This window comes from Melospiza melodia, chromosome 6 (assembly GCF_035770615.1).
Source record: "Melospiza melodia melodia isolate bMelMel2 chromosome 6, bMelMel2.pri, whole genome shotgun sequence".
NCBI classification, from domain to species: domain Eukaryota; kingdom Metazoa; phylum Chordata; class Aves; order Passeriformes; family Passerellidae; genus Melospiza; species Melospiza melodia.
The window spans coordinates 64,847,341-64,869,799 of NC_086199.1; the positions used below are offsets into that span (position 1 = coordinate 64,847,341).

A 22,459-nucleotide genomic window follows, 5' to 3' on the forward strand; every position below is an offset into this window, starting at 1 on the left:
AAAAAGGCTTTTGTTCATTGTGTGGTATTACAAATGATCATGTTGTAACAGTTAGCAGTTCTGTTGGGAATCTCTTGATCGTGTGGTTACAGAAGTGACTGCAGTGAGAGAGGTTTTGAAGATGAAGTTAATTAAATGTATGTTACAGCACTTTAGCACTAGGTAAATAGCTGGCTGTAATGTGTTAAGCAGATTCTAGGGTACCTAGGATAACACTGGGCAAGTCACAGCACAGCACTTCTGCAGCCTTGAAAACATTCCTACCAACATTAATAATCAAAATACCTCCATGATACAGATAAAACTAATGAGCCAGACAAGCGTGTTTGTCCAGGTTTTTAGAGAGAACCAGTGTCAAGTTCTCACCTCTTGGTGTTGTGCTCACAGCCTGCTGCCAACTCTTTCTCTCTAGCAGAAATTTGTTAATGGAGTCAAATACAGTTATAACCAACTGTAATTTTAAGCTGTGCTGTAATAAAAGACAGGATTTGCACCTATCAAAAATTACCTCTGATAACAATCTATTACAGGCTTTCAAGTGGGGGTGTAACTTCGTGATACATGCTGTGTTAACATTTTCTCTGTTCTTGTGTATTTTGTTGTTCAAGGATATAGGTGCATGTCTGTCAAGAGTTGTTAATTTTAAGCATCCCTACAGAATTAAGCAGGTAGCTCATTCCCCTTATTATTTCTTTTCCCCCACAAGCCTCAGCTAAAGATATGTTAGAAAATAGAAGAAATTACCAACAGAGATCTCATTCAACTACCAACAAAATGTCCCAATTGTCAACTGAAGATTTTCTTTTTGTTTGCTAGATCAGCAGGGAGAAGTTTTCTTCTTCCTGTTTATTTTTAGCTGTATATGTCCATGGGACAGAACTGAGGTTGGGACTGTAGCTGCAGTAGTGTTTGCTTGGAGAAAAAGTCACAGCAGCTGGACGTGTCAGAAATAAATTGTTTCTTTTGATTTGCAAGAAGATTCTAGTCATGTAGCTGATTCAAGGTGGCTGGGCTGTCCTGTTCCCGGTCAAAATAATACTTTGAGTGCAAATAAGTACATGGTCTTATGCAGAGGTGAACCTATCACAGAGCTGGAGATAAACCTGAGTCTAATTATTGCTGCTGTGAGGAAGTGAAGGCTGTTTTGGTACTACTTGTGAGTTTTAGGGGGTGTTAACAGTGTCTTTCAGCCTGTTGTCTAGTCAGCATTTCTAGGCACAATCTGGGCCTTAGACTGATGGTTGCTTCCTCTGAACTTGTTTACAGTGAACCAAGGTGACCCTGCAATCACTTGTGTGAAGAGGCAAAACATATGCATTTGATTCTTATCTGTTTTTTCCCATGCAATGAGGCTAGTAATGTTGGTTATCCTAGAAATACATGTAATATTGGTAATTGCTGTGTTATCACTTGCTAGGCTTGTATTTGATGGTCCTCTGCTTCACAGTACTTGTAACTTCAGTATTAAGGTTATGATTGCAGACACATTGATATTGTAGAAATTCAGAGGTTAAGGTGGATATAAACCTGAGTGTATGAACAGCTGCCATGCTGTTCCTTGAGTATTAGCCACCTCTCTTGGACCCCTCTTCCCTCTAGGGCATGTTCCCACGAGATTGTTCCAAGGAGATGCCTGAAGAGATCAGTTATCTTTTCAGGACCTTACTCAGGATCCCGTTTCTTTGAAGGATCCTGTGCTGCACCGTGTCCTGCTCACTGCAGCCAAGACTGCCCCCCACATTCACATCCCAGCCAGTTCTTTGTTGTTAGTTAGTGCAAGGTCCAGCAGCATATCTTTCCTCCATCACCTGTGTTAGAAAGTTGACATCAGTGCTCTGCAGGAGCCTCGTGCACTGTGTGTGCTCAGCTCACCCAGCAGAGATGGGGGTGGCTGGAGCCACCCATGAGAGCCAGGGTGTGTGACTGGAAGGCTCCTGCCAGCTGTCTGTAAAGACTTCATCCACTTGCTCCCCCTGATCTGGTGTCCTGGAACAAACACCCCCAGCAGTGTCACCCTGCCTGCTCTGCTCTTTAATCCTAATCCAGAAACTCTTGACTTGCTCATCCTCCTCCCCGAGACAAAGGGCCGGCCATGTGTTCCAGGTGTTCTCTTAAATAAAGAGCAACTCCAACATCTCAACTGTTTTTTAAATGTATAATTGAAAACCCTTCTGTGTCTGTACAACACTTAGATGACCAGATACATCACCCTTTCCATGCTGAGTTCTGAGGCATGAATTTTTACTTTACTTGCACTAGTCTAGAAGCTAGACATAAAACTTTGTTACATGAGGTATTTGGTTCTGCTGTGGTTGCTGTGTTTCTCTTGCTTTGCTGTCATGAATGCATGGGCTTTCATTCCTCCCTTTTCTCTGGGGGGTTTTTTAGCTTTGAGTTGTTGTTTCTCTCTTCTGCCTAAGCCTTCCCTCGCAGTGATGCTGTCCTTACCAGACCTTGTCAGCTGATGCTGACTGGGAGAAGCATTCTTGCTGGAGCCCCTCACTGTGCCAGCACAGGTGTTTGTGGAGTTCTGCAGGTCTGGTTGTTAACTTGGGCTGATGGCTTCATTTCTACTGAGTTAGTTTTGGTTTGGACCAGCTCTTTGCTGTGGTTTGCAGCACACAACCATGGTACAAGGCCATGCTGTGCTTGCAAGTGAGGCCGGGTGATACAGAAGTGAGAACAAGCAAGGAGGGAGAGCAGCACTGCTTCATCCAAGAGTTATGGTGGCTTGAGGTGGTTTGAGGTGCTTAAATGATATTAAAATACTGCTCTTTTAGATTGTTTCTGTCATTATACACTTGTGCCCTGAGCACTATTTCTTTTCAGAGCTTCTGAGATGATATGTGGAGGCTAAACTCTGATTTCCAAACTCAAATCCAGCACCCATAGTGAATGTAAATTTGGTTGTGTTGTACAGTAGATTCAACTTCTGTGTCTTCTGAATGACATAAGCATGTCTAGGTGTGAAGTATTTCAGAAGAATGTTCTCATGAACATTTGAATTTCTGTTATTCTTAGATATGTCCCCATGATGGCCATTTTGATTCAGCCTCAGCTGTTGGGGGAAACTGGAAATTGCCACCTCCTAGTGGTGTTTGCTGGTCTGGATGAAATGCAACAAATGATTTTTATTTAGGTTTCCAGTTTTGGAGTATTGCTAAACAATAAAGTTTCCTTGTCAGTTTTCAAAAAACCCAACATAAACTTGGTAACAGAAGCAGGAAAAACCTCACATACTTCTCTTTTTGTACTGAAGCATGCATGGGTATATGTGGGGAAACTTTATTAAGCAACTGCACATTTGCTGTCTGTCCCTTTTTTTTGCATTAATAAAAGAAGCTGCCACTTCAGTGTCAGTCAACTGAAGGTCCCATTTGTCCTTGAAATGTACTCCAAGTTGTTGTTTGGCACCCTTTCCACAAGCAGGAAAACTTCAGTGGGGAGAAAGAATAGGGGAGGGAAAAGAACAGCAATCCTATTGCCTTAGAATTGTTTTGCGTCATCTGTGGCCAAATGATAAATACTTGCTGTGGTTGTGACTAGTTTTCTTGTTGGACTGTCTGGAGTAAATAATTAATGGAATTTGTTTACAAAATACTCCAGTCTTCTGTTAGCCCCTGTCATTTACTGCGTAGGGCATGTGTGAAAACTTGTCTGGTGCACTGATAGAGCTGGTGAGACATTTGGCTGAGCAAGTCTCTATAATGTGATGAAATATTTGGACCCGCACCCACCAAATTCTATTTTTTTTAGATTCTAGAGACAGATTGTTATGGTCTGTATTAGTTTAGAAGGCTGGGAGAAATTGCCATCTAAAATACAAGCAAGCCTATATTTTCATGAAAGCTTGATGTCCTTATTTAAGGAAATCTCTTCTTGTTGCAGCGACAGTAGCAGTTCAGAGCCTGCTGTGCTCCACTGAAATCTTCACATCAGTAGCAGTGCAAATGATGCCATGAATGCTTTTCTCCTCAGGTGCTGAGGAGGTCTTGCTGCTCGCCAGAAGAACTGACTTGAGGAGGATTTCCTTGGACATGCCGGATTTCACTGACATTATTCTGCAGATAGACAACATCAGACATGCAATTGCCATTGACTATGACCCTGTGGAAGGCTACATCTACTGGACTGATGATGATGTCCGGGCAATTCGTCGGGCCTACCTCGATGGCACCGGGGCCCAGACTCTGGTGACCACGGAGATCAACCACCCAGATGGGATTGCTGTGGACTGGGTGGCCAGGAACCTGTACTGGACTGATACTGGCACGGACCGCATCGAGGTGACGCGGCTGAATGGGACATCCAGGAAGATCCTTATCTCAGAAAACCTGGATGAGCCTCGAGCCATAGTGCTCAATCCTGTCATGGGGTAAGTCTGGTGTTTACTGAGAGCCCTGTGGTTGGTCTTGGGATCCAGCTCACGGTCTCCTGAAAGTGAAAATGTGCAACTTGCAGGATGATGACTGTGCCGTTTGTCAGATATTCAGGAAATGACTGGTTTTCCCTTGATTCATCCCTTTAATAACTGTGTACTTAAAAGGTGGCTTCTAAATATAGTGTTCCTCAATGAACCTATACATTGGGTATTTGGTTGAATTTTCTGTTCTCTGCATCTTCAGTGTTATCCTAACTATGAAGGAATTGGGCCACTGCATATTCTCAGTAGTTTAATTTATTTACTGCTCAAACTTTATATTGTCATTACTGATTACTGTTTAAGCTGGCTTGTTTGCTGCTGCTGGGGAAGCAAAAAGCAAATTCTTTCAAAAGCGACACAGACCTTAAATCTTGTCCTGGTGTTGCATGCATTAATTGTTTCCTTTTTTTCTTTTTTCTTTTTTCTTTTGTTTTTTTTTTTTTGTTTGTTTGTTTGTTTGGTTTTTTGTTTTTGTTTTTGTTTGTTTGTTTTTTGTTATTTACAGCTACATGTATTGGACGGACTGGGGTGAAAGCCCAAAGATAGAATGTGCTTATTTGGATGGCTCGGAAAGGCGAGTTCTGGTGAATACTTCTCTTGGGTGGCCTAATGGCTTGGCACTGGATCTTGAGAAAAACAAGCTTTATTGGGGAGATGCAAAAACAGATAAAATTGAGGTGAGTAACAGAGCCATACTTGGGTGCATTTGTAGAAAACAAGTGCAGTTCTCATACACAGCTTTGTCTTGGGTACATTTACCCATTTTTGGAGGAGTCTGCTGTTTTATTAATATTAAAATTATACTTAGCATAACAACACATATTTGAGAAGAAAGGAAGTACATTCATGTGGTTGAGAAAATTTCTGCAAGAAATGGTATGTTTGTTATGCCTACATTGCTCCAAGTGTAATTTAATTGCTTGAAATCTCAGGTTTTACCTGAGGCTTTTGCAACAAATTGAGACACTCAGGTAAAATTTGTTTAAAAGATGTTTTGGCTTGTCTATGGTGCTTGGAACTGCTATCTAAAATTGCTGGATACAAAAGACAGTGCAGGGTTCGTGTACAGGAGCCAGTGGGTATGGAGGGCCTGGAAACCCATATTTCAGGATGTTAACAATTATGTGATGTCCAAATTTGTGGACAAGAGGTTAATTTTAATGTACCTACTGCTTTGAAAATAATATAGGCAGTCTGTGCCTGAATTTGAGGAGGGCAATTTCTACCTTGGTCATAGCCTGTGAAATCAATTGAGTTTTAATGTTGTTTGGGGTAGTAGCATATGCAACATTTTTTGATAAACAATTTAGATAAATAGACTTTGAGTAATAACTGCTTTCTAAAGATTTTTCCTTCAGGAAGAGAGGAAACTAAACTGTCTGCTAGCTCCAGAAGTTTAACTTCAGTGTTTGGCAGTAGCTAATACTGGGTTTGATGACTACCAGAGAGATCCTGTCTCCCCTTACCTTTCACCTTGCAGGATAGGGAATACTCCAGATGCCACCTTTCATAGCTGGGGCTGCCTTGTGTTTCATGGGGTTAAGCAATCTGTTCAGTCTGTCTTATTTCACTGTCAGGCAGCAAATGCAGCAATCCTGTTTGGTTTGACATCAAAGTCTAGGAAAACCAGAGAAACCAATGTAAGGGCTTTTTATTCACTCTGTTTTTCTTTCATGCTGCTCTACTGGCCCTAATACGCATGAAACCTCACTATGTCATTTGAGGTGGGGCATTTCCAGTTTCACTTGCTGCTGCAGTCATTCAGCAAAAACTCATTTTCCCTTGCTTATGTTTTGTTGCCAAGAACATGCCATTTTAGTAGCAGCCACTGCTACTATTTAATTTATTTACTGCTCAAACTTTATATTGGTTTCACTGATTACTGTTTCAGCTGGCTTGGTTGCTGCTGCAAACTGTGATTTGTTCTGTATGTATGTATGTTGCATCCACAGCATGTCAGAAACAAAAATCAGCTGACTTCAAGTCGAGGATACATATTTATATTTCATATTGTAGTTGACCCAGCTGGTTATTGGGATTTCTCTTTTTTCCTCAATAGACACCTAAAACTACATTGAAGCATGTTACTGGATAAATTTAGTTTCTGTTATCACCTGAAACCAGCACAAATGGGATGGTAGGTAGTAAGCTGTAACTATTTTGTAGCTCATTAGGTAGCAAAAAAAAAGAAAAGCTGATGTTTTGGGCGATTTACTCTCTTGCTACACTTAAGGAGGGAGTTCTTGCTTCATCTTAAATGATGTTCAGATTTATGCTGAGTGCTCCTGAAGAAGGAAGTCTTCAACCAAGTATTTTGCCCCTACACAGTTCAGAAAGTTGCACTTTGTATCTGCATTGTACTGCAGAAAGCAAAGAGGGTGCTGCCTTGTCCGTGCTGAAGATGGGATCCCAAACTGCTGTTAGATGGTAATTGAGAATTGCTTTCATCACATGGCATGCCTTCAGCTGCTTTCTACATAGAGCAAAACACGAGAATGAATATAGCTTGTGCATATTGGTGTGTGTCTGCTTGGTATTCTGCACTGGCTTCTGGTATTCTAGATCTGCAGGGAGTCATCTTACTCTCACTGGGAAGGCCTGTTTGAATGTAAAGTTCTTAAACAGTGAATGAACTTTGTACAGATTGGAAATTTGATAGGCTGGAGGCATCTGTCCTGTTTTTCCTGGACCTCAGGTCTGAAATGCCCTGTGAATGTCCCTGGGTGGGTGGGTTGGTTTCAGGGGTGGTTTTGTTCAGTTCTGCTAAACACACTGTGACATTACTTTTGGGTGCACTCTTCCTTCCGTTAGAAAATAATCTCTGCAGAGATGTGGAGGGTACACCAAGCATCACCGTGTAGCAGGAGACTGTGTTTTATTTGTGCATGGAGAACTTCACAGGGTGAAAACAGCAGTTTCCCTTTCCTGTCAAAGCCCTTTGCTAACCTTCCCATCTGCAGCATTCAACTGCCACACAAAGGGCCCAGTCACTTGGCAAGCAGTTTGCATCCTGGAGAAACCACTTGGCAAGGCTTGTCAAAATTTTGTGTGACAGGAGCCTACGGGGCTTTTGCTGCAAATTTGGCACCCTGTGGAACGCTGTTCCCAGGTTTTATTTTTGTAAATTACTTTGATAAAGAGTATGGCAAATAGAAAACAGATAGCAAATTTTGAGTCGTGTCTGTCAAAATCATGTGTTTGTCCACACAGCTTCAGCTACAAGTAAAGGGCATGGATTAATCCAACTGAACTTTGGATTTTACTGACAGAGAAAAGTTACTTTCCAGGAACAAACAGCAGATTAATAAGGATTACAGGATTCCAGCAGAGAGAGAAGCAAAGGCCCACGTGTATAGTTTCCTAATTCTTCTTTTAAAAAATTTAAGGCAAGCCAGGTTTTCCCATGTATTATTTCTTCAGTATTTGCTTAAAGTGCCTAAGGTAAAGTTGCATAATGAGCAATTATGAAATTTTCAGCTGCCTGTCATTATGTATGCTTTTTAGTTGAGCTTGTGCAATATTCTTGGAATAAGCATTCAGCAGACTATCCTTTCTGGCAGCTTCCCCTTGTTGCCCTCTTCCCTTTCCCCTCTGTTGACAAATGTCCTTTGTTTGTTTTTTTTTCTGGGAGATCCATAATCCCATAACTATCACATACCCAATAACATATCACATACAGTAAGGCTGTGCAAGTTTAGAGGATGCTTTAAGTGTAAGGCAGCACCAGATGATGATCATGGAGCTCACTGGAATTTCTTTCCCAGGTGCAGTTGTGTGGGCTGCCCTTGAGTTTTCAGGAAACAAGCTTTATAATTAGTGTGTTGTTGATCACATTCTGCATAAATAATGTAAAAGGCTATTTGGAACAATTTGCAACTTAAATATAGGAGTAGGATTTGTAGAAGTCAGTTGTACTGGGAAGAAAAAATAATAATTAAACTAACTTAAAGTTGCTTTTTCTAAACAAGTCCAAGTATACTTCACATATTACACTTTATTTTCCAGTCATATGACCTAAAAGATGCAGTATTTAGTTTATACATGAAACCTTTTCTCATAACTGATACATTTTTGTGTGTGTTTCATTTTTCAGCAAAGGATTTTAAAAAAACTATGCAGTGTAATAAACTACTTGGAAGATACTCTCTACTGGTTTACTGAAACAGGCAAATCTTATAGAGAGAACAACGAATTTAAACTTACTGCCACGTGCTAATTAGCTGTATAAATCTCAAAGCATTGTTTTTCTGTAAAGGCATTTCAGAAGACCTAGTTTATACTGATATTAATGTAAATAATTCCCACACTGCATGTTTCTATTAATATATGAGAACAGAAAAGTTAAATGGATGTAGAAATAAGGAATGCAGGATCCCCATAATTAAAAGAACAGAGCTACAATCTTAGATCAGTCTAAATAGGCAGGTGCATTAATACAATTATTTTGTCTTATAATAGTGAGGGAGCCTTAATTTCAGTGGGATTTTTTTGAAACTTGAAACTTTTTTGAAACTGACATTCAATTCAGTTTAAAACTGTGGCAAAGGGTTACTAATTGAAGCTTACACTGTGGTCCTTTGATGAATAAGATATTTATCTCCTATACTTTTTACTGCATCCTGTATTTTTTACTTCTGATAAATTGGTAGTTTACATCCTTTCCAACTGCAAGTGCTACATGTGTGAAGTGATCTGCAGCACATGATGTTGACATACAATGTGTTCATGTTGAATAGTACATGTCAGAATTGGGCTGGCAAACCTCATGCTCGTCCCTGCTGTTCACAGAGCTCTGTTCAGCTCTGTATTCCTGCAGCTCCTTTGGATGCTGCCACTTCTGGTTTTTCTGATTGCAGTGCACTGCTCTTCTGACTGGCACTGAGCTGTGCTGTTGGAGGAGTGACATGTGTGCATGTGTGTGGCTGTTGCGTATGTTTTTTTTTTGTTGGGGATTGTCTGTGTGGTTTGTGAGCATTATATACCTCTGTGTTTTTATTAGTCTGAAGTAGCTGTCAGGCCTCTCTATTGCTCTGCCTTTAGCTTGAGGAACCAGCCAGCATGAATGCTGCTGTAGGTGGATGGGGATTTTTGTTTTGCCTGAAGAGAGGTGCTCAGCAAACTTCTGTCACATGAGAGCTCTGTTTGTGGCAGTGTCCAAAGACCTGCTGTATAACCAACTATCTTTTAAGCTTCTGGAGGGGTATAAATCTGTACTGGAGAGCTTGAGACCGGTTTAGACCAGGAGCCACATAGCCATTGTAGAATGGATAGGAGGAGTCATTTGGAGGAAGGATTACCTTAAAATGTTGTTACAGGGTTCTTTTTTTACTGAAAGAGAGATATAGTACTGGAATTGTCTGCCTGGGGAGGTGGTGGAGTCACCATCCCCTGGATGTGTTTAAAAAAAGGCTGGATATGGCACTTGGTGCCATGGTTTACTTTAGGTGCTAGGGCATGGGTTGGACTCTGTGATCTTGAAGGTCTTTTCCAACCTAGTGATTCTGTGAATTCTGTGACAGTTTGATAACACTGATGATCAGTTAAGTTTGCTCTTCCCAGAGGGACTATGCTGGGGTGGAACACAGACTTTCATGGAGGGAAGAGAGCTGTATCTTTGACTAAAACAAATTCTATTTCTACAAAATTATGTACAGCCTCACAGGGGTGTGCACCTGTAGGAAGAAGGAAACCTGGCAGCCAGGGGAAGAGGATCTTTATTCTCTCTTGTTTAAGAATCCCCACTCTCTCATCTATCTGTTGGCTATGTTCTGCTTGCAACACCAGACTCAGATTTGGGGTCAGGAGTAAGCACCTCAGTTCAGACTCCCAGGGATGTCCCACCTTCCTCTGCAATGAAGGATTTTCTGCTCATGCATATTTGGAATGATCTTGACTAATTTGCTATCATAGAAATGATGTTGCAGTTTGTCCAGCCTTGTAGACACCAGTCTGTAGTGTGAAACAGAGTGCTGAGATGACACACAATGATCTCTAATGTTCAGCAGGTCAGACTGATGAGTGATTTCAGATCTTAATGGCTTTTAGAGAATTGAAACTCTTTTGAGTCTGTTATATGTTTCTAAACCTTGAACTGTGCTTCAGAATTTCCTGATGTGATACGACCTCTTTCTGGAACACAGAAATAAACCAGCCTCTACCTGCCAACAAACAATGCACATATCCTGTTCAGGAGCACAGAGCCTTCCAGCTTCACTCTTCTAATTACAAGATCAGTTTGTCTGTGTTTTGCTTACTGCTTACTTAGGCATTTCAATATGTTATTTTATACCTTGCACCACATGAGCTTTGTTTATTTCTAATAGGAGTTTTGCCAAGTGTGGGAGCTGTTGAAGAAAGTCAGATCCAGTTTCACAGAATTAGATGTTTTAGGTGAGAGCAGAAGGGTCACACCTTTCTGCTCTAAGCTAAGTAGAAAGGAAGTGTTCACAGAGCAGAGAGACTCACTGACCAAAGGGAAGAAGATAAATTTATGAAGGTGAATTTCCTCCTGTCCCTTTTCAGTGTTGGCTGCCAGGTGAACTTGCATCTGAGCCCTGAGCAGGTGAAAGGTGTGACACTGTTGAAGAAGAAAATGTTTATTATAAAGAACACACCCAAGCTGTGGCTGGTTCCATCCTGTGTTCAGCAGTGCTCTTGGAGATACATAAAACTTTCCATTCTTCAGCAAAATTTTCTTGAGAAAATGTTTTCCTGCTGTTCTGGATGGGATCGGATGGGGAAGGATGGTGCAGTGCCTCTGAGATGAATGATGGCCTGGACTCAATTAGTCTGGTCTTTATCACCTTTTGGCTGAAATGCAGCAGCCCAGTGGACAGGGTGGGGGGGCTTCAGTCCTCAAGGTGTGTACCATGTCTCCTTGGCAGCATGAGGTGCCATGAGCACATTCTTAATTCTTCAAGCTGACATTTCCCAGATAACTAACTACAAATCAAATTCAAGATGCCAGTTCTTTTCTTCACAGCCTAGGCCATACATATGGAAAAGGCAGCTACGTGTCTGAAGTGAAGACTGTTGTCTGGGCTACTATTGAGCATAAATGGGTTTTCCATAATAAAGGCAAATCTTTTCTGTAGTAAAGAGAATTTTTCCTTAGAGGTTGTGCTGAGATGCTGGATTAGCCTTCTCTCTTTCCCCCTTCCCCAATTTTCAGGAACGAAAAAACATCAAGGAGTTCTGTTTCTGTGTTCCAAGTGCAAGGTTCATATTAGTTGACCTTGGTTTCAGCATCATAAGTAACCAGAAATTCTCATCTGTAAAGAAGTAGAGCAAAACCAGCCTTATAGCAAAACCCCATTGTGTAGGAGCAGTTGCAGCAGGGACTTGTCCCATCTAGGTGATGCAGGAGATAATGTGGCCTGTGTTAGTCATGTCACTTAATGCACTAGTAGAAAACTCTCAAATAATATTTTGATTGAAAGAGATCCCTCCATGGGATGGTTTTGATCAGACATTCTCTTAAACTTTTTTATGCCCCTCTTGGTACTGTATCAAATAGCTTCAAAGTGCAAAAAATGTACAGTTTAAATACTCCTTTGAGTCTTTCCACACTCAAATTTCTACCAGCATGAACTTACATTAATCTATAAAAATTTGCAATTTATTAGAGCTACTGTTTTATTGCCATAAAACCCTCTAAATCCAGAAACTCTTTTGTTTTGTACTACTCTTTTAAAGGAACAACTTAAAAAAGAAGCAACTGACAGGCAGCTTCTAAATTTGGTCTTTGTGGAGTGCTCAGAAATTACTTCTGTATGTGCAGCTTTTGCCATATTTATCAAGAGGAAATCCTGAGGATGTATTAAACTACAAAGTTGAAGAATTATTTGAGTTGTACATGTTTGGGGCTCTCCTTTCTCCCTGAAGAATTATTTTAGGCTATCTGATTCCAAATCACCCTTTTCCTCTGGCTAGGGAGAGAATTCTGCTTTACTTCCACTGCTGGGATCAGCTTCCTGTATTTAAAAGAGGGATTGTGTGTGTAGTGGCACAAAGGCTTCTGTACCTATGAAGAGTGAAAACGAGCCCCCCTTTAAGAGAGCCAGATGTATATTCTAGCACAGAACAAGTATGTGTTTTTCCAATTGCTGAGAAAAAGTTGGCTTCTATGGAAGTTGGAGTAACTTTGAGTTTGTCAGACTAGCAGGTAGGATAGTTGGGAGAGGTTTTAACTTGGTAACCTTCTTGAAGTTTCTGGCTATATTGTTTGCCAATAGCTATGAGTGATTTCCTTTAAATACTGTTACCTTTTATGATTTCATTTTCCTACTTTCTTCTGTATTTTCCCAAGAAAAATGCTAATTTGCCACAGGGCTTACCTCTAACCTAGAGGGAAGGTGGTTTTTGCTGTCCAGGAGTTGAGATCTCATGAATAGTCTTATACCAGTGTTGGAAGAGACTTGTTTCTCTGATGTTTTGAAGATAGTTGTGCCAATATGCCATAGGTTGGGAATTAACTTTTCACTGAGAAAAAAGTCCCCCCCCTGCTCTTGTTTGAACCCTTTCCTGGTGTTTAGTGACCTTAGGTATGAACTTCTTTAATGAAGAATACAGAAATATTTTTACCACAAACACAAATTCCAGCCTCCTATTTCAGCTCTGTTGGGTCCCTTTTTTAAGGCCGTCTGCATTAGTGATGGTATTTCACAACACCACAGAAGATCATATTGGAATGTTCCAGATGGATTGTCTTGAGCAACTCTGGGAGGGCAGGTGATGGTACCACAGGTGCCTGTCAGCATAAATTTCTGCAGTTTTTGCTTGTGAAACACATGAAACGTGGATGCTGTAAGAAACGGGGAACTTGCTGTGCTGGGCTGGCCTGGTGAGGTTCCCATGCTAGTGAAGAGCTCCCACTACAAATAAAGGTGTAGAACTTGCTTTTCATGCCACATCTTATTAGTGAAATTTTGAAAGCTGTCAGTACCATTTTTAGACTCATATCATCCAGGCCTGAGGAGAGAGAAATCTAACAGACACACATGACAGCCACCAGCAGCCTCCCCTGGCTCTCCCAAGGTTGTCTGCAGTGGTGGGAAATTTTTCTGATAAATGTCGGTAATGTGGATGAGACCAAAGGTTTTTGTGTCTATTTATCCTTTCTAAAAATTCTTCAGTGCACTGATGGGATAGCAGTCACTCAAAGGAAGACTTCCTTTGCTTGGCTTGATTGACCTGAGTCATTCTGTGGGAAAGGATGCTAACTTATTCTAAACTGGAGGTGACCCTGGCCTTTTTGTGAGCAATAAAGACATAATAGAGGCCCAGTTAGGGTTCAGCGGAACCCCCACAGCCATCTGCACACTTCATTGGCAGAAGTGGCTTTCACTTGAACTTGCATTTGACAAGTGTTTTCTGTCTCTTTCTCATTCAGAAGGGTCCTTCAAAGCCAAGTAATTGAAATGCTTTCACCCCTCACTCCTTTTTCTCCTTCCCCCAGACTTGCTTAAATTGCAGGGCAACTGGCATTCAGTGTTAAATGAGTAAAAATGCATCCACTTCCAAAGCTCCACTTGCTTTCCTTTCCCATAGGGAAGTTTCTAAATAAAAACCCACCTTCTTTTCCACACTCTCCAGCACCAGCTTCATAAAGGAAAAGTTGGGGGAAAAAATGTTTCTGTTGCAAGACATGTACCGTTTTTCTCTCTCCCTCTTTTTTTTTCTTTTTTTTTTTTTTTCCTGTGAGGTTTTGTTTTTTTGTTTTTTTTTTTTTTTCTCCTCATCAGGCTGGACTTTTTGAAATGAAACACAAATCAGGTCTCTGGAATAAAAGGTTGTGAGTATGCCTTGTGGCATTTGGAATGAGGCTATTCACTGCCTGAATGACTATAAATAGAAAGCAAGGAGCTGCGTATTTCTCAGTTCAGGCTCCCTGCAAAGAAGCGCCCTTCCCAGTTAAAGGGTGACTTTTTGAAAGAAGCCTTGTTTCTTGAGCTGAATTGAATTGCTCCAGGAATTCTTCTCCTTGCAGCTTGCATAAAAGGCGTTAATCTCTAATTTATTTCTCCTTTTAAAAGGCAGTGTACTCCATCATAAATGTATATTCTTAGCCATGTTGCCAGATATGCCTGTCATGTCTGTACAGAGTTGCATGTAAAAAAATTCTGAGTGCAGAACATTGTTCTGGGCAATTTTTGTGCCTGAAAGCCTTCTTTTTGGCTCTGGGCCAGCTGTCGGCTCCCTTTTTATCTGGTATTCATTCTTTAGTGAGAAGGCTAAATTAGCAGCACTCAGGTTTTTGTGGCTTTTTTTTTTTTTTTTAAGGGATCGAGGAACAGAATGGGAATTGTGATTGATTTTTATAATAAAAGATTTGATTCTCCCCACACACTTGTGATGTTGCCGATGGTAAGAGCTCCAATGGGTTACTGTTGCAGTTCTGCAGACAATTTGTTTGGCTGATTTGGCTGTTCAAAAATGCTGATAAATCTCCTGTGTTGTGCAGTTATGTAAATGTAGTGCAATCATTTTTCTTCTGCCTCCCCTTTTCAGAAGGACTGTAGTATTGAAGAAAGACACATAGTAGATGGGAGGAAAATGTTTGACAGGTTTGTGGGTTGGCAGTGTTAAAGATCCTAGCATTAAGCTGTTAGATTGGCTTTTTTTTCTCTTTTTCATCCCTCTTTTTTTCCTCCCCCCCCTTTTTTTTCTTTTTCTCCTCTCCCTTTTTCTTCCACCCTTTCCCCTTTTTTTTTCTCCTAACACAGTGGTGTTTTGTGTGGTGTTATTTTGAAAGCTGCTTCTTATTTTCTCCTCAGACCTTTTGTTTCACATTTTTTTCTACTTTCAAAAACTAGCAAGGGCAGCCTTTTTCATAGTCTTCTTTTTCCTGTTCATAGTTTTTAAAGAATGGGTCTATAGATTCTTTGCATTGCTCTTTCCATTACTTATGGAAACCTAATTTTGTGAGTGGTTTTTCTCTTCCTTTGTTTAACACAGGAATTAAAAGGTTGACAAATACCTTGTTTTTTTTAAAGCCCAGCCTGTGCATGGTTTCCAGTGGTTTTTGCATTAGTGCTAATGTAAAAATGAGAGCAGCAGCAGACAGGAAATAAGGGGAGCAGTATGTCAGTGCTGTTCACATTTTTAGTAGAAGAGAAGAAAAACAGAAAAAGAAATGTGTTCTTCAGCAAGACCATGAAAGCAGTTTTTAAGCAGTTGCCAATCAGACTAAGGAGATAAGAAATTCTATCATATTTAATTTCTTTGAAGTTTTCTAAAGTGTTAATTTCTTAGCTTAAAACTGATGGTCAATGTCAATAGATTTTTTTCATAGCTGGACAAATTAATAACAAACTTTGCAGAGAAATATAGTCGAGTTGGTATATTCCTTCTCTTGATTCCAGCTATTGGGACATCTTGATTCTTGGCATTTCATCATTGTCATTTTACCTTTATAAATCCCCTTAAGCAGAGCTCTTAGTTTAAAAAGACAAGTGATTGGTCAAGTTTTATTTTGCCAGTTATTCATCTAAGTTGCCTTTGAGTTCTTCACTTGACTTAAAGTTACTTTCCAGATTAAAAAAACATGCGTTTTTTCCTAGATCAGATGCTGCATTGGTTTATTTCTAATTATGTTGCCAACTAATTAATGGTTATATGAAACTTTGGATCAAGTGTTTTTAAATTTATTGGTAAGATTATTTTATGTGTTTAAAAATAAAACATCATGATTTGTAAAATGGGTGGCAAGGACAGAATGCATTTTTTTCCTAGTTAAGGATCTGGTTTTATTCCTTGTTAAAATATCAAACTTTTTTGGCAAATTTAAGGCAAGATGGAACTTTCCAGGAAGGACATCATTAGAACCTAGGTAGTCACTTCTAATGTAAAACTGGCCTCCTTTTTATCACATATATTAATATTTGTGTCTTATTTTGAAAACCCCAGTGCTACCACCTAGCAAGTGAAGCACTGGAGAGGCCCTGGTCACAAAAGCTGTGTCCTTGGTGAGAAATCAGGTGAGATCTGTCTCTAGGAAAGTAGAACTGGCTTTTGTTCCTCCTCCCCGGGGTTGCTCCCTACCAGGCTGGTTCAAGCAGCGAGGCTGTGGGCCCAGCTACCCTGCTGTCACCTTCCCTTGCTGTAGCCTGTCCATGTGCTAAAGGCCCCAGCAGTTAACACAGTTCTGCATGGGCAAAGTCCCCACTCAAACCCCATGCCTCTTGAGAACATCTCAGAATGGATCTTTGTTTTATCAGATAATCAGAACTGACAAACTCCATGCCTCGGTTTCACCAATGTTTGTGATGAAAGATCTGGTGTGATTTCAGGTCTCGCTTCCCTTAGCAGTTAGAAGGGTTTTACAAATTGTGCTCAAACCATGTGGATGGTCAGCCCTCTAATTCACTTCTCTGCTCTCATATGTGAGTGTTTCTTAACCCAGAAACCACGGCTGTTGGTCTCAGCCAAATTCTCTGCTACCTGTGAACAATAAAAGTGATGTAATTGCCTTTTCCAGTGAGATAAGATATAAATAAAATATTTCTTTTATTTGAACACTGTTTTTACTGAATCCTTTTGTGTTCCTGTGGTTTTGTCTTTGCTTGACTTTTCTTCATTCTGACCCTGTGAGGTAGCAGTACTGTTAGCTCCCATGGCTCCAGCTGTGTTCTGTAGGAGTCAGAAGGTTTCTGTGTCTTGTGTGTAACCAACAAGACCTATTCACCCTGGCCACATCTGGAGGCATGACACTGTTGTCTGAGGTGATACAGAAAATCCTTTCTTAAGGGGTACTTGATGTGCCTTGTATGTGTATGCAGACTCAGAAGAACTCCTAACTCTGGGATTAGGAAGGAATATTCCGTCATTTGCTGTCCTGCCTGATGTCTGCTCCTGCTCCTGTTAGCGAGCTCTAGCAGTGGGAGCTGTGCCCCTGTGTGGCAGCGTAGGTGTCATCCACTTTGCCTGTCGCATGTGGGCGGGTGACATTCAGTGCCACTAGAGGGACCTCAGTGTGGAGCAGTGGGTGAATTTACCTGGACCCCATGCTCTTAAATGGTTTTGAGATGGACATCTGTGAACCATTGGATGCATTGGCAATTTGGCAGGTGTCAGGTTTTTTTGTTGGAAGGGAAAGCAGTTGTGTTTCTTTTTGGAAAAGCAGTTCTGTGCTTTGCCCTGATAAATGGTCTTGTCATAAGGCAGCATTGGATAATCTACATATACCTTGTTGTAACTGTATAACTCTTTCTGAACACTCGAGTTTCTGGTGCAGGTTCATCCTCACTGGCAATAATAGGAACTACCGAAGTCTGTGGTCAGACCAGAATATTAATATTAATGGCATATTATTAAATCAAATCATTAAAAATGGTTTAAAGAGAAGCTGCAACCAGCAGCTGAATGTAGAGCTGCATGTAGCAACATGAAGCAGGACCTTCACTGAAAGCACAAAAATGTGTCTTTGATAAAATGCAAGTGAAATGTTTGTCGTGAGCATTAAAAAGAGAATCGTTTGGGTTTGTTTGCACAGCTCCCACAAAAATAACGTCAATTAAAGCAAATTTTCAACACCCAGCTTGTCACTGCCTGGACAGCTTGTGTAGAAACCACTGCAGCTGGGAAATCTCGTGCCTATGAATTCATGCTTAAATTGGAAGTTACTCTCAAATGCTGTGCTGTGCTTTGGAAATTTCTGCTAGTCCAAACTAGAAAAAAAGTACAAGAAATGTACATTGCCCTGCTGAATTCCTACTTAAAAATGGAAAGATCAGCCTAAGGTGTGACATTACCTTAGTGATTCAGAAATGTTGGGCACAGAAGAATGAGCAATTAATGCCAGATTCCCTGGGGAATCTTGGAGATGGCAGAGGTCAGAACCAGAAATTTCTGAAGACTCTCCCAGAGGACTAATTGAAAGACTCCTGGGTTTGGGGTTTGGTTTTTATTTATTTTTTTTTTTCATTACAGGCTGGTTGTGTTTAGCAGAGGTTTAATAAGGGCCAGGCTTGGATTTGTTCCCCTAGGGAGAGACTGCATTTTGCAGCAACTTTCTAGAGCATCTTGTGAGGCAGTGAAAAATAAGTACTTCCGATTTAGAGAAGGATTAAAGTTTGCACCACCCAGTTCTACAAAGTAGAAGAGCTCTTGTGAGGAGCAGTGATGTTCCCTGCCTGACTTCACAGATTATTAAATTGAGGCATTAAGTGAACTGCTGGAGATGGTCGGATTTGGGTCCGGGGCAGGTTAGGATGTGGAAGAAGTCGTGTCCCTCAGCCTGTGCAAGGGCCAGGAAGGGCATTTGCTCAGAGCACTTGTGTTATCCTGAGAGCACCATCACTCCTCCTTCCTTCAGTGTGAGGTGTTCCTCTGCTAGTGGGTGTTTCTGGCAGAGCTGCACTGGGGAAGGTTTCCAGCATAAAGTAGAACCCCAAGGGACAAAAGTAGGTGGTACTTGTACTGACTTGCTGCAAGACCTTTGGCTGAGTGTTTCAGCATCTTGTGCCCCTGCAGTGGAAGAAGGTTAGTGTTTTCCAGCTTGTTTAAGCCTTTCTAATTTAAGGTTTATGGAATGCTACATAAATGCAAATCTCATCTGTTGCCAGCAGATGAGATTTAAAGCATCTTTGCAGAGTGCCACAGCCTCTCCTTTGGTCTCTGCTCTGTATGGTTTGACTTGCACTTTTAACGTTCTGATCTTGTGAATCCACCTTAGAGGATCCAGCAGCAGACAAAATGTCAAAATTGTTCTCAGTAGAAGCATTTGCCTTTTGCTTCTGGCTTGGCTACGCAGGCAAGAAAAGCAACATTGTGTTCTCCTTGTCTTTGACATCTTGCAGTCATGCCATTATTGAATGTGGGTCTGTGGGCTTTGTATGGTGCTTATGCATGAGCAGGGTTTCGTTTGGTGTGAATGTAACACCCTTGGGACAGTTCTGCCTTGTCTGTCACCTGTTTGTTCCCGCTATGGAGACAGTTCACAGGGGGGGAATCCCATGTGTTCCACAGAACCAGTGCACCTGTTGTCATCCCTGTGTGGTCAAGAGCTTCTCATCCATGGTTTTTGTTGTCTTCTACTTCTGAGATCTACAAGACAACTGTCCTTTTTTTCCCCCTTTTCTTCATTTTCATGGTTATCAGTTGCCTGTTGATTGTGCTACAATGTGTGAAAATCAGTGCTGGCTGTCACCATTTTTAAGAATACAGGTCATATCAGTCTGTGCCTTCATCATCTATTTTCTGGCTTTTGAAAGTTTGGATTTGTGACTGCAATAAAGCATCCAGTAGCACAGGACAGCTTTGTCAGTGCAAAGTTCAAGTTGGTTTTGTTGGTGGATGTTCCATCTTGACAAAGAAGTTGAAAGGATAAAAGGTTGCCACTGAGGTTTGGGAAAAGGAAGATGGCTGAGGTCAAAGATAATTTGCTGCTATGCATTGATAATAAAACACAAATCATTTAGTGATGGAGCAGCAAACAGACTTCTTAAACATGTCTTATCTCCAAAGTGGAGTAGGATACTCATGCTATGAGTTAATTTCATTTTCTCCAGATTAAACTTGGTACAAATGCACATTTTTCTGTGCCAAAACAAGACTATGAGGAGGCCCTTTTCATCTGTATGCTGTTAGCATCTGTCAGGTTTGTGTCAGCACATGAGACTCCAACAGTTTATTCCAATAACATCTGGGTCCTTTCTCATCTTTGAGTTCTTGAGCAACAAATCCATTGGTGAATCAGCTTGAGAACCACTGTCTTTTTCAACCTTGGTGAATTAAAGTAAATTCACTTGAGCTTTTCCATTATAGACCCCAGCAAAGAGTGAAATGAAATTCATTTCAATAAGTTCTCAGATATCTTCTGCTTTGGAGAGGTGAGTACTAGACAAGCCAGAAGCATCTCACTTGTCAACTGCTCACCCTGGTATCTTTCCAAATGAGTGGGTTAAAGTTTTCACCCTAGCTTTTTGCAATTACTTTTGTGTCCATGTTGCAGCTTCTTTTGACAGCTCCTTAGAGAAGCAATGGAGTAGGCAGTGCCAGCTGTCTGGGGGGGTAAAAAAGTCAGGGGGTAAAAAAGAGTCTCATGTGTTGAATATAGAGTTGGAACTCCAACACAGACATTAAGATACAGGCAGTAGAAGATCATGGGAAGTCTACTATCTATGATCAAACCAGCTTTCAGCTTCCTTTTTGAGAGGAATTTCCTCTAAGTGTCTAATAGTTTGTTGCACAACAGCTGCATAGTCCAAGCACTTCCAAAACTTGAAATATTTTTTGTGTGGAAATGGCCAATTCTTTTACAATAAGAATCAGGGTTGGATGTGCTGAACAAATTCACCACAGTCAGTCTTTGAGTAAATTAGTTGATTTTTTTTACCCACAATTGACATGAAATTGGCAAATATAAACACTGTGATCCAAGTCAGGAAACTGTGTTATCCTTAATGTAAACAAACAAACCAACCTTCCCTATATCCAGAGAAACTTCTCAGACGATAAGCCATCAAGTCTAAATACAGTCCCAGATTTAAACAGGAAACTGATATTTTTGTAGTCACAGTGGCTGCCTCCTCCCATGTCCTCGTGCTCAAAACCCGCAAACATTTCCAATAGATGTGTGGAATGCTTGTTAAAAATGCTGTTCTTTTAAGTCAACTTGGTATCTAGGGGTAAAAATTCCATTATTTTGGTCTGTTTTGATGCTCTGTCTTGCTTTCAGCCATATTTAATAAAACCAGGGGAAGAGGTTCTCCATGAGTCTGTACCTCTACTGACACACAGAGTTCTCTGTGCATCCCTGTGTCCTGCCTTGTCATCCTTGCTGCCAGTGAGCTGGGGACTCAGGCTCAGACATGGCCTTGAGCCATTTTCTGTAGCAGGTAAAATGTGATTTATGTGTTCAGCTGGGGCAGTGCCAGGCACCCAGGTCTGGGGGGTGTCTGTCTGTCCTTGCCCTGTGCTCCAGAGAGGCGCTGTGCCACTTCACCACGGTCACTTGGGTGGTGGGAGAATGATTCACATGAATCCTGCCACCCAACAGTGCTCTGAGGTTTGTTCAGGTGGTGTTTGCTGTCCCTAAAGAAAGGAGCAATTGCAGGAGCTTCCTCAGTCAGTGATTAGAATGTGCTGCTCGCTGGGCAGAGGAAAAGGCTTTCTCACACACCCATGAGTGCAGGGCACAGTTCTGGCATGCAGGGGCATCCGGGTTCTCCATGAATTGTCCATGAGCCTCTTCCTCCTGTAGTTCTGCAGTGTGGGTGCTGAGAGGTCTGTAAAAGTGCATTTTCTACCAGATCTGGAGTGTTGTCACACCACTGCTCTCTCTCCCCTCTACTTTCACCCTCATAACTTCATTCCACCAGAATATTTTAAGTAACTGAACTGGTAAAAACTTAGTATTGAATAAATATGAAGAGATAAAGCTATACCCCAAGCAGATCTGCTCTGAAAAGGAAGTTCTAGACAGTCCACAAAATACTCTGAAAAGGTCTTCTCCCCTTGTAAATGGTGTAATTTTAAAAGATTCTCATGTTAAAAGTAAATGGTTAAATGACACTAAGAGGAATTAGTGAAGCTGAAATGATAAAAGCCCCTGCAGCTGGGAAGCAAAACTCAATTTAGAAAGACAGATTTATTTTCCAGGCTTTTGTACAGTAAGACCTGGTAGACAGTTATGTTTAAATTTACATGGCAGTAAACTGTGTCAGAAACTTCATTTAGTGGTGAGTTTGTTTTTATTTTCCAGAACAGTTATCTCTGTTTTGGGTAGTAAGTACTTGACCCTGGTGACTTGCACCGAGCTATCGTTTTTCTATACTGTGGAGATGCAGTTTCATTTTTGCCTCTGGCATAAATGCCTAATTTCAAGATTAAATAATTACAATAATTTGTACGTTGATTTTGAGCTTCTGAAGGGAGAAAATAGTAGTGCTGCAGTTTTGTGGTCTCAGAATAAGGAGTCATACATAGTGCCTTGGTTAAATATTTTGTATTCCTTTTAAAAACATGTTCAGCTGACCTTTCCCTTCAACTTTATCCTTACTACCCTCTTATCCACCGTCTGTCAAGAATGTAAAA

At 40.9% G+C, this 22,459-nt stretch overlaps 1 protein-coding gene across 1 annotated transcript in view; it reads left to right on the forward strand.

Annotated features, from left to right (window-relative positions):
• Positions 1 to 22,459, forward strand: part of LRP5 (LDL receptor related protein 5) — a 124,762-nt gene that overhangs the window by 61,748 nt on the left and 40,555 nt on the right. The window contains exons 6-7 of the mRNA XM_063158758.1: positions 3,979 to 4,375; positions 4,929 to 5,100. Coding sequence (XP_063014828.1) covers positions 3,979 to 4,375; positions 4,929 to 5,100 — 569 coding nt within the window. The remainder of the gene's footprint in view (positions 1 to 3,978; positions 4,376 to 4,928; positions 5,101 to 22,459) is intronic.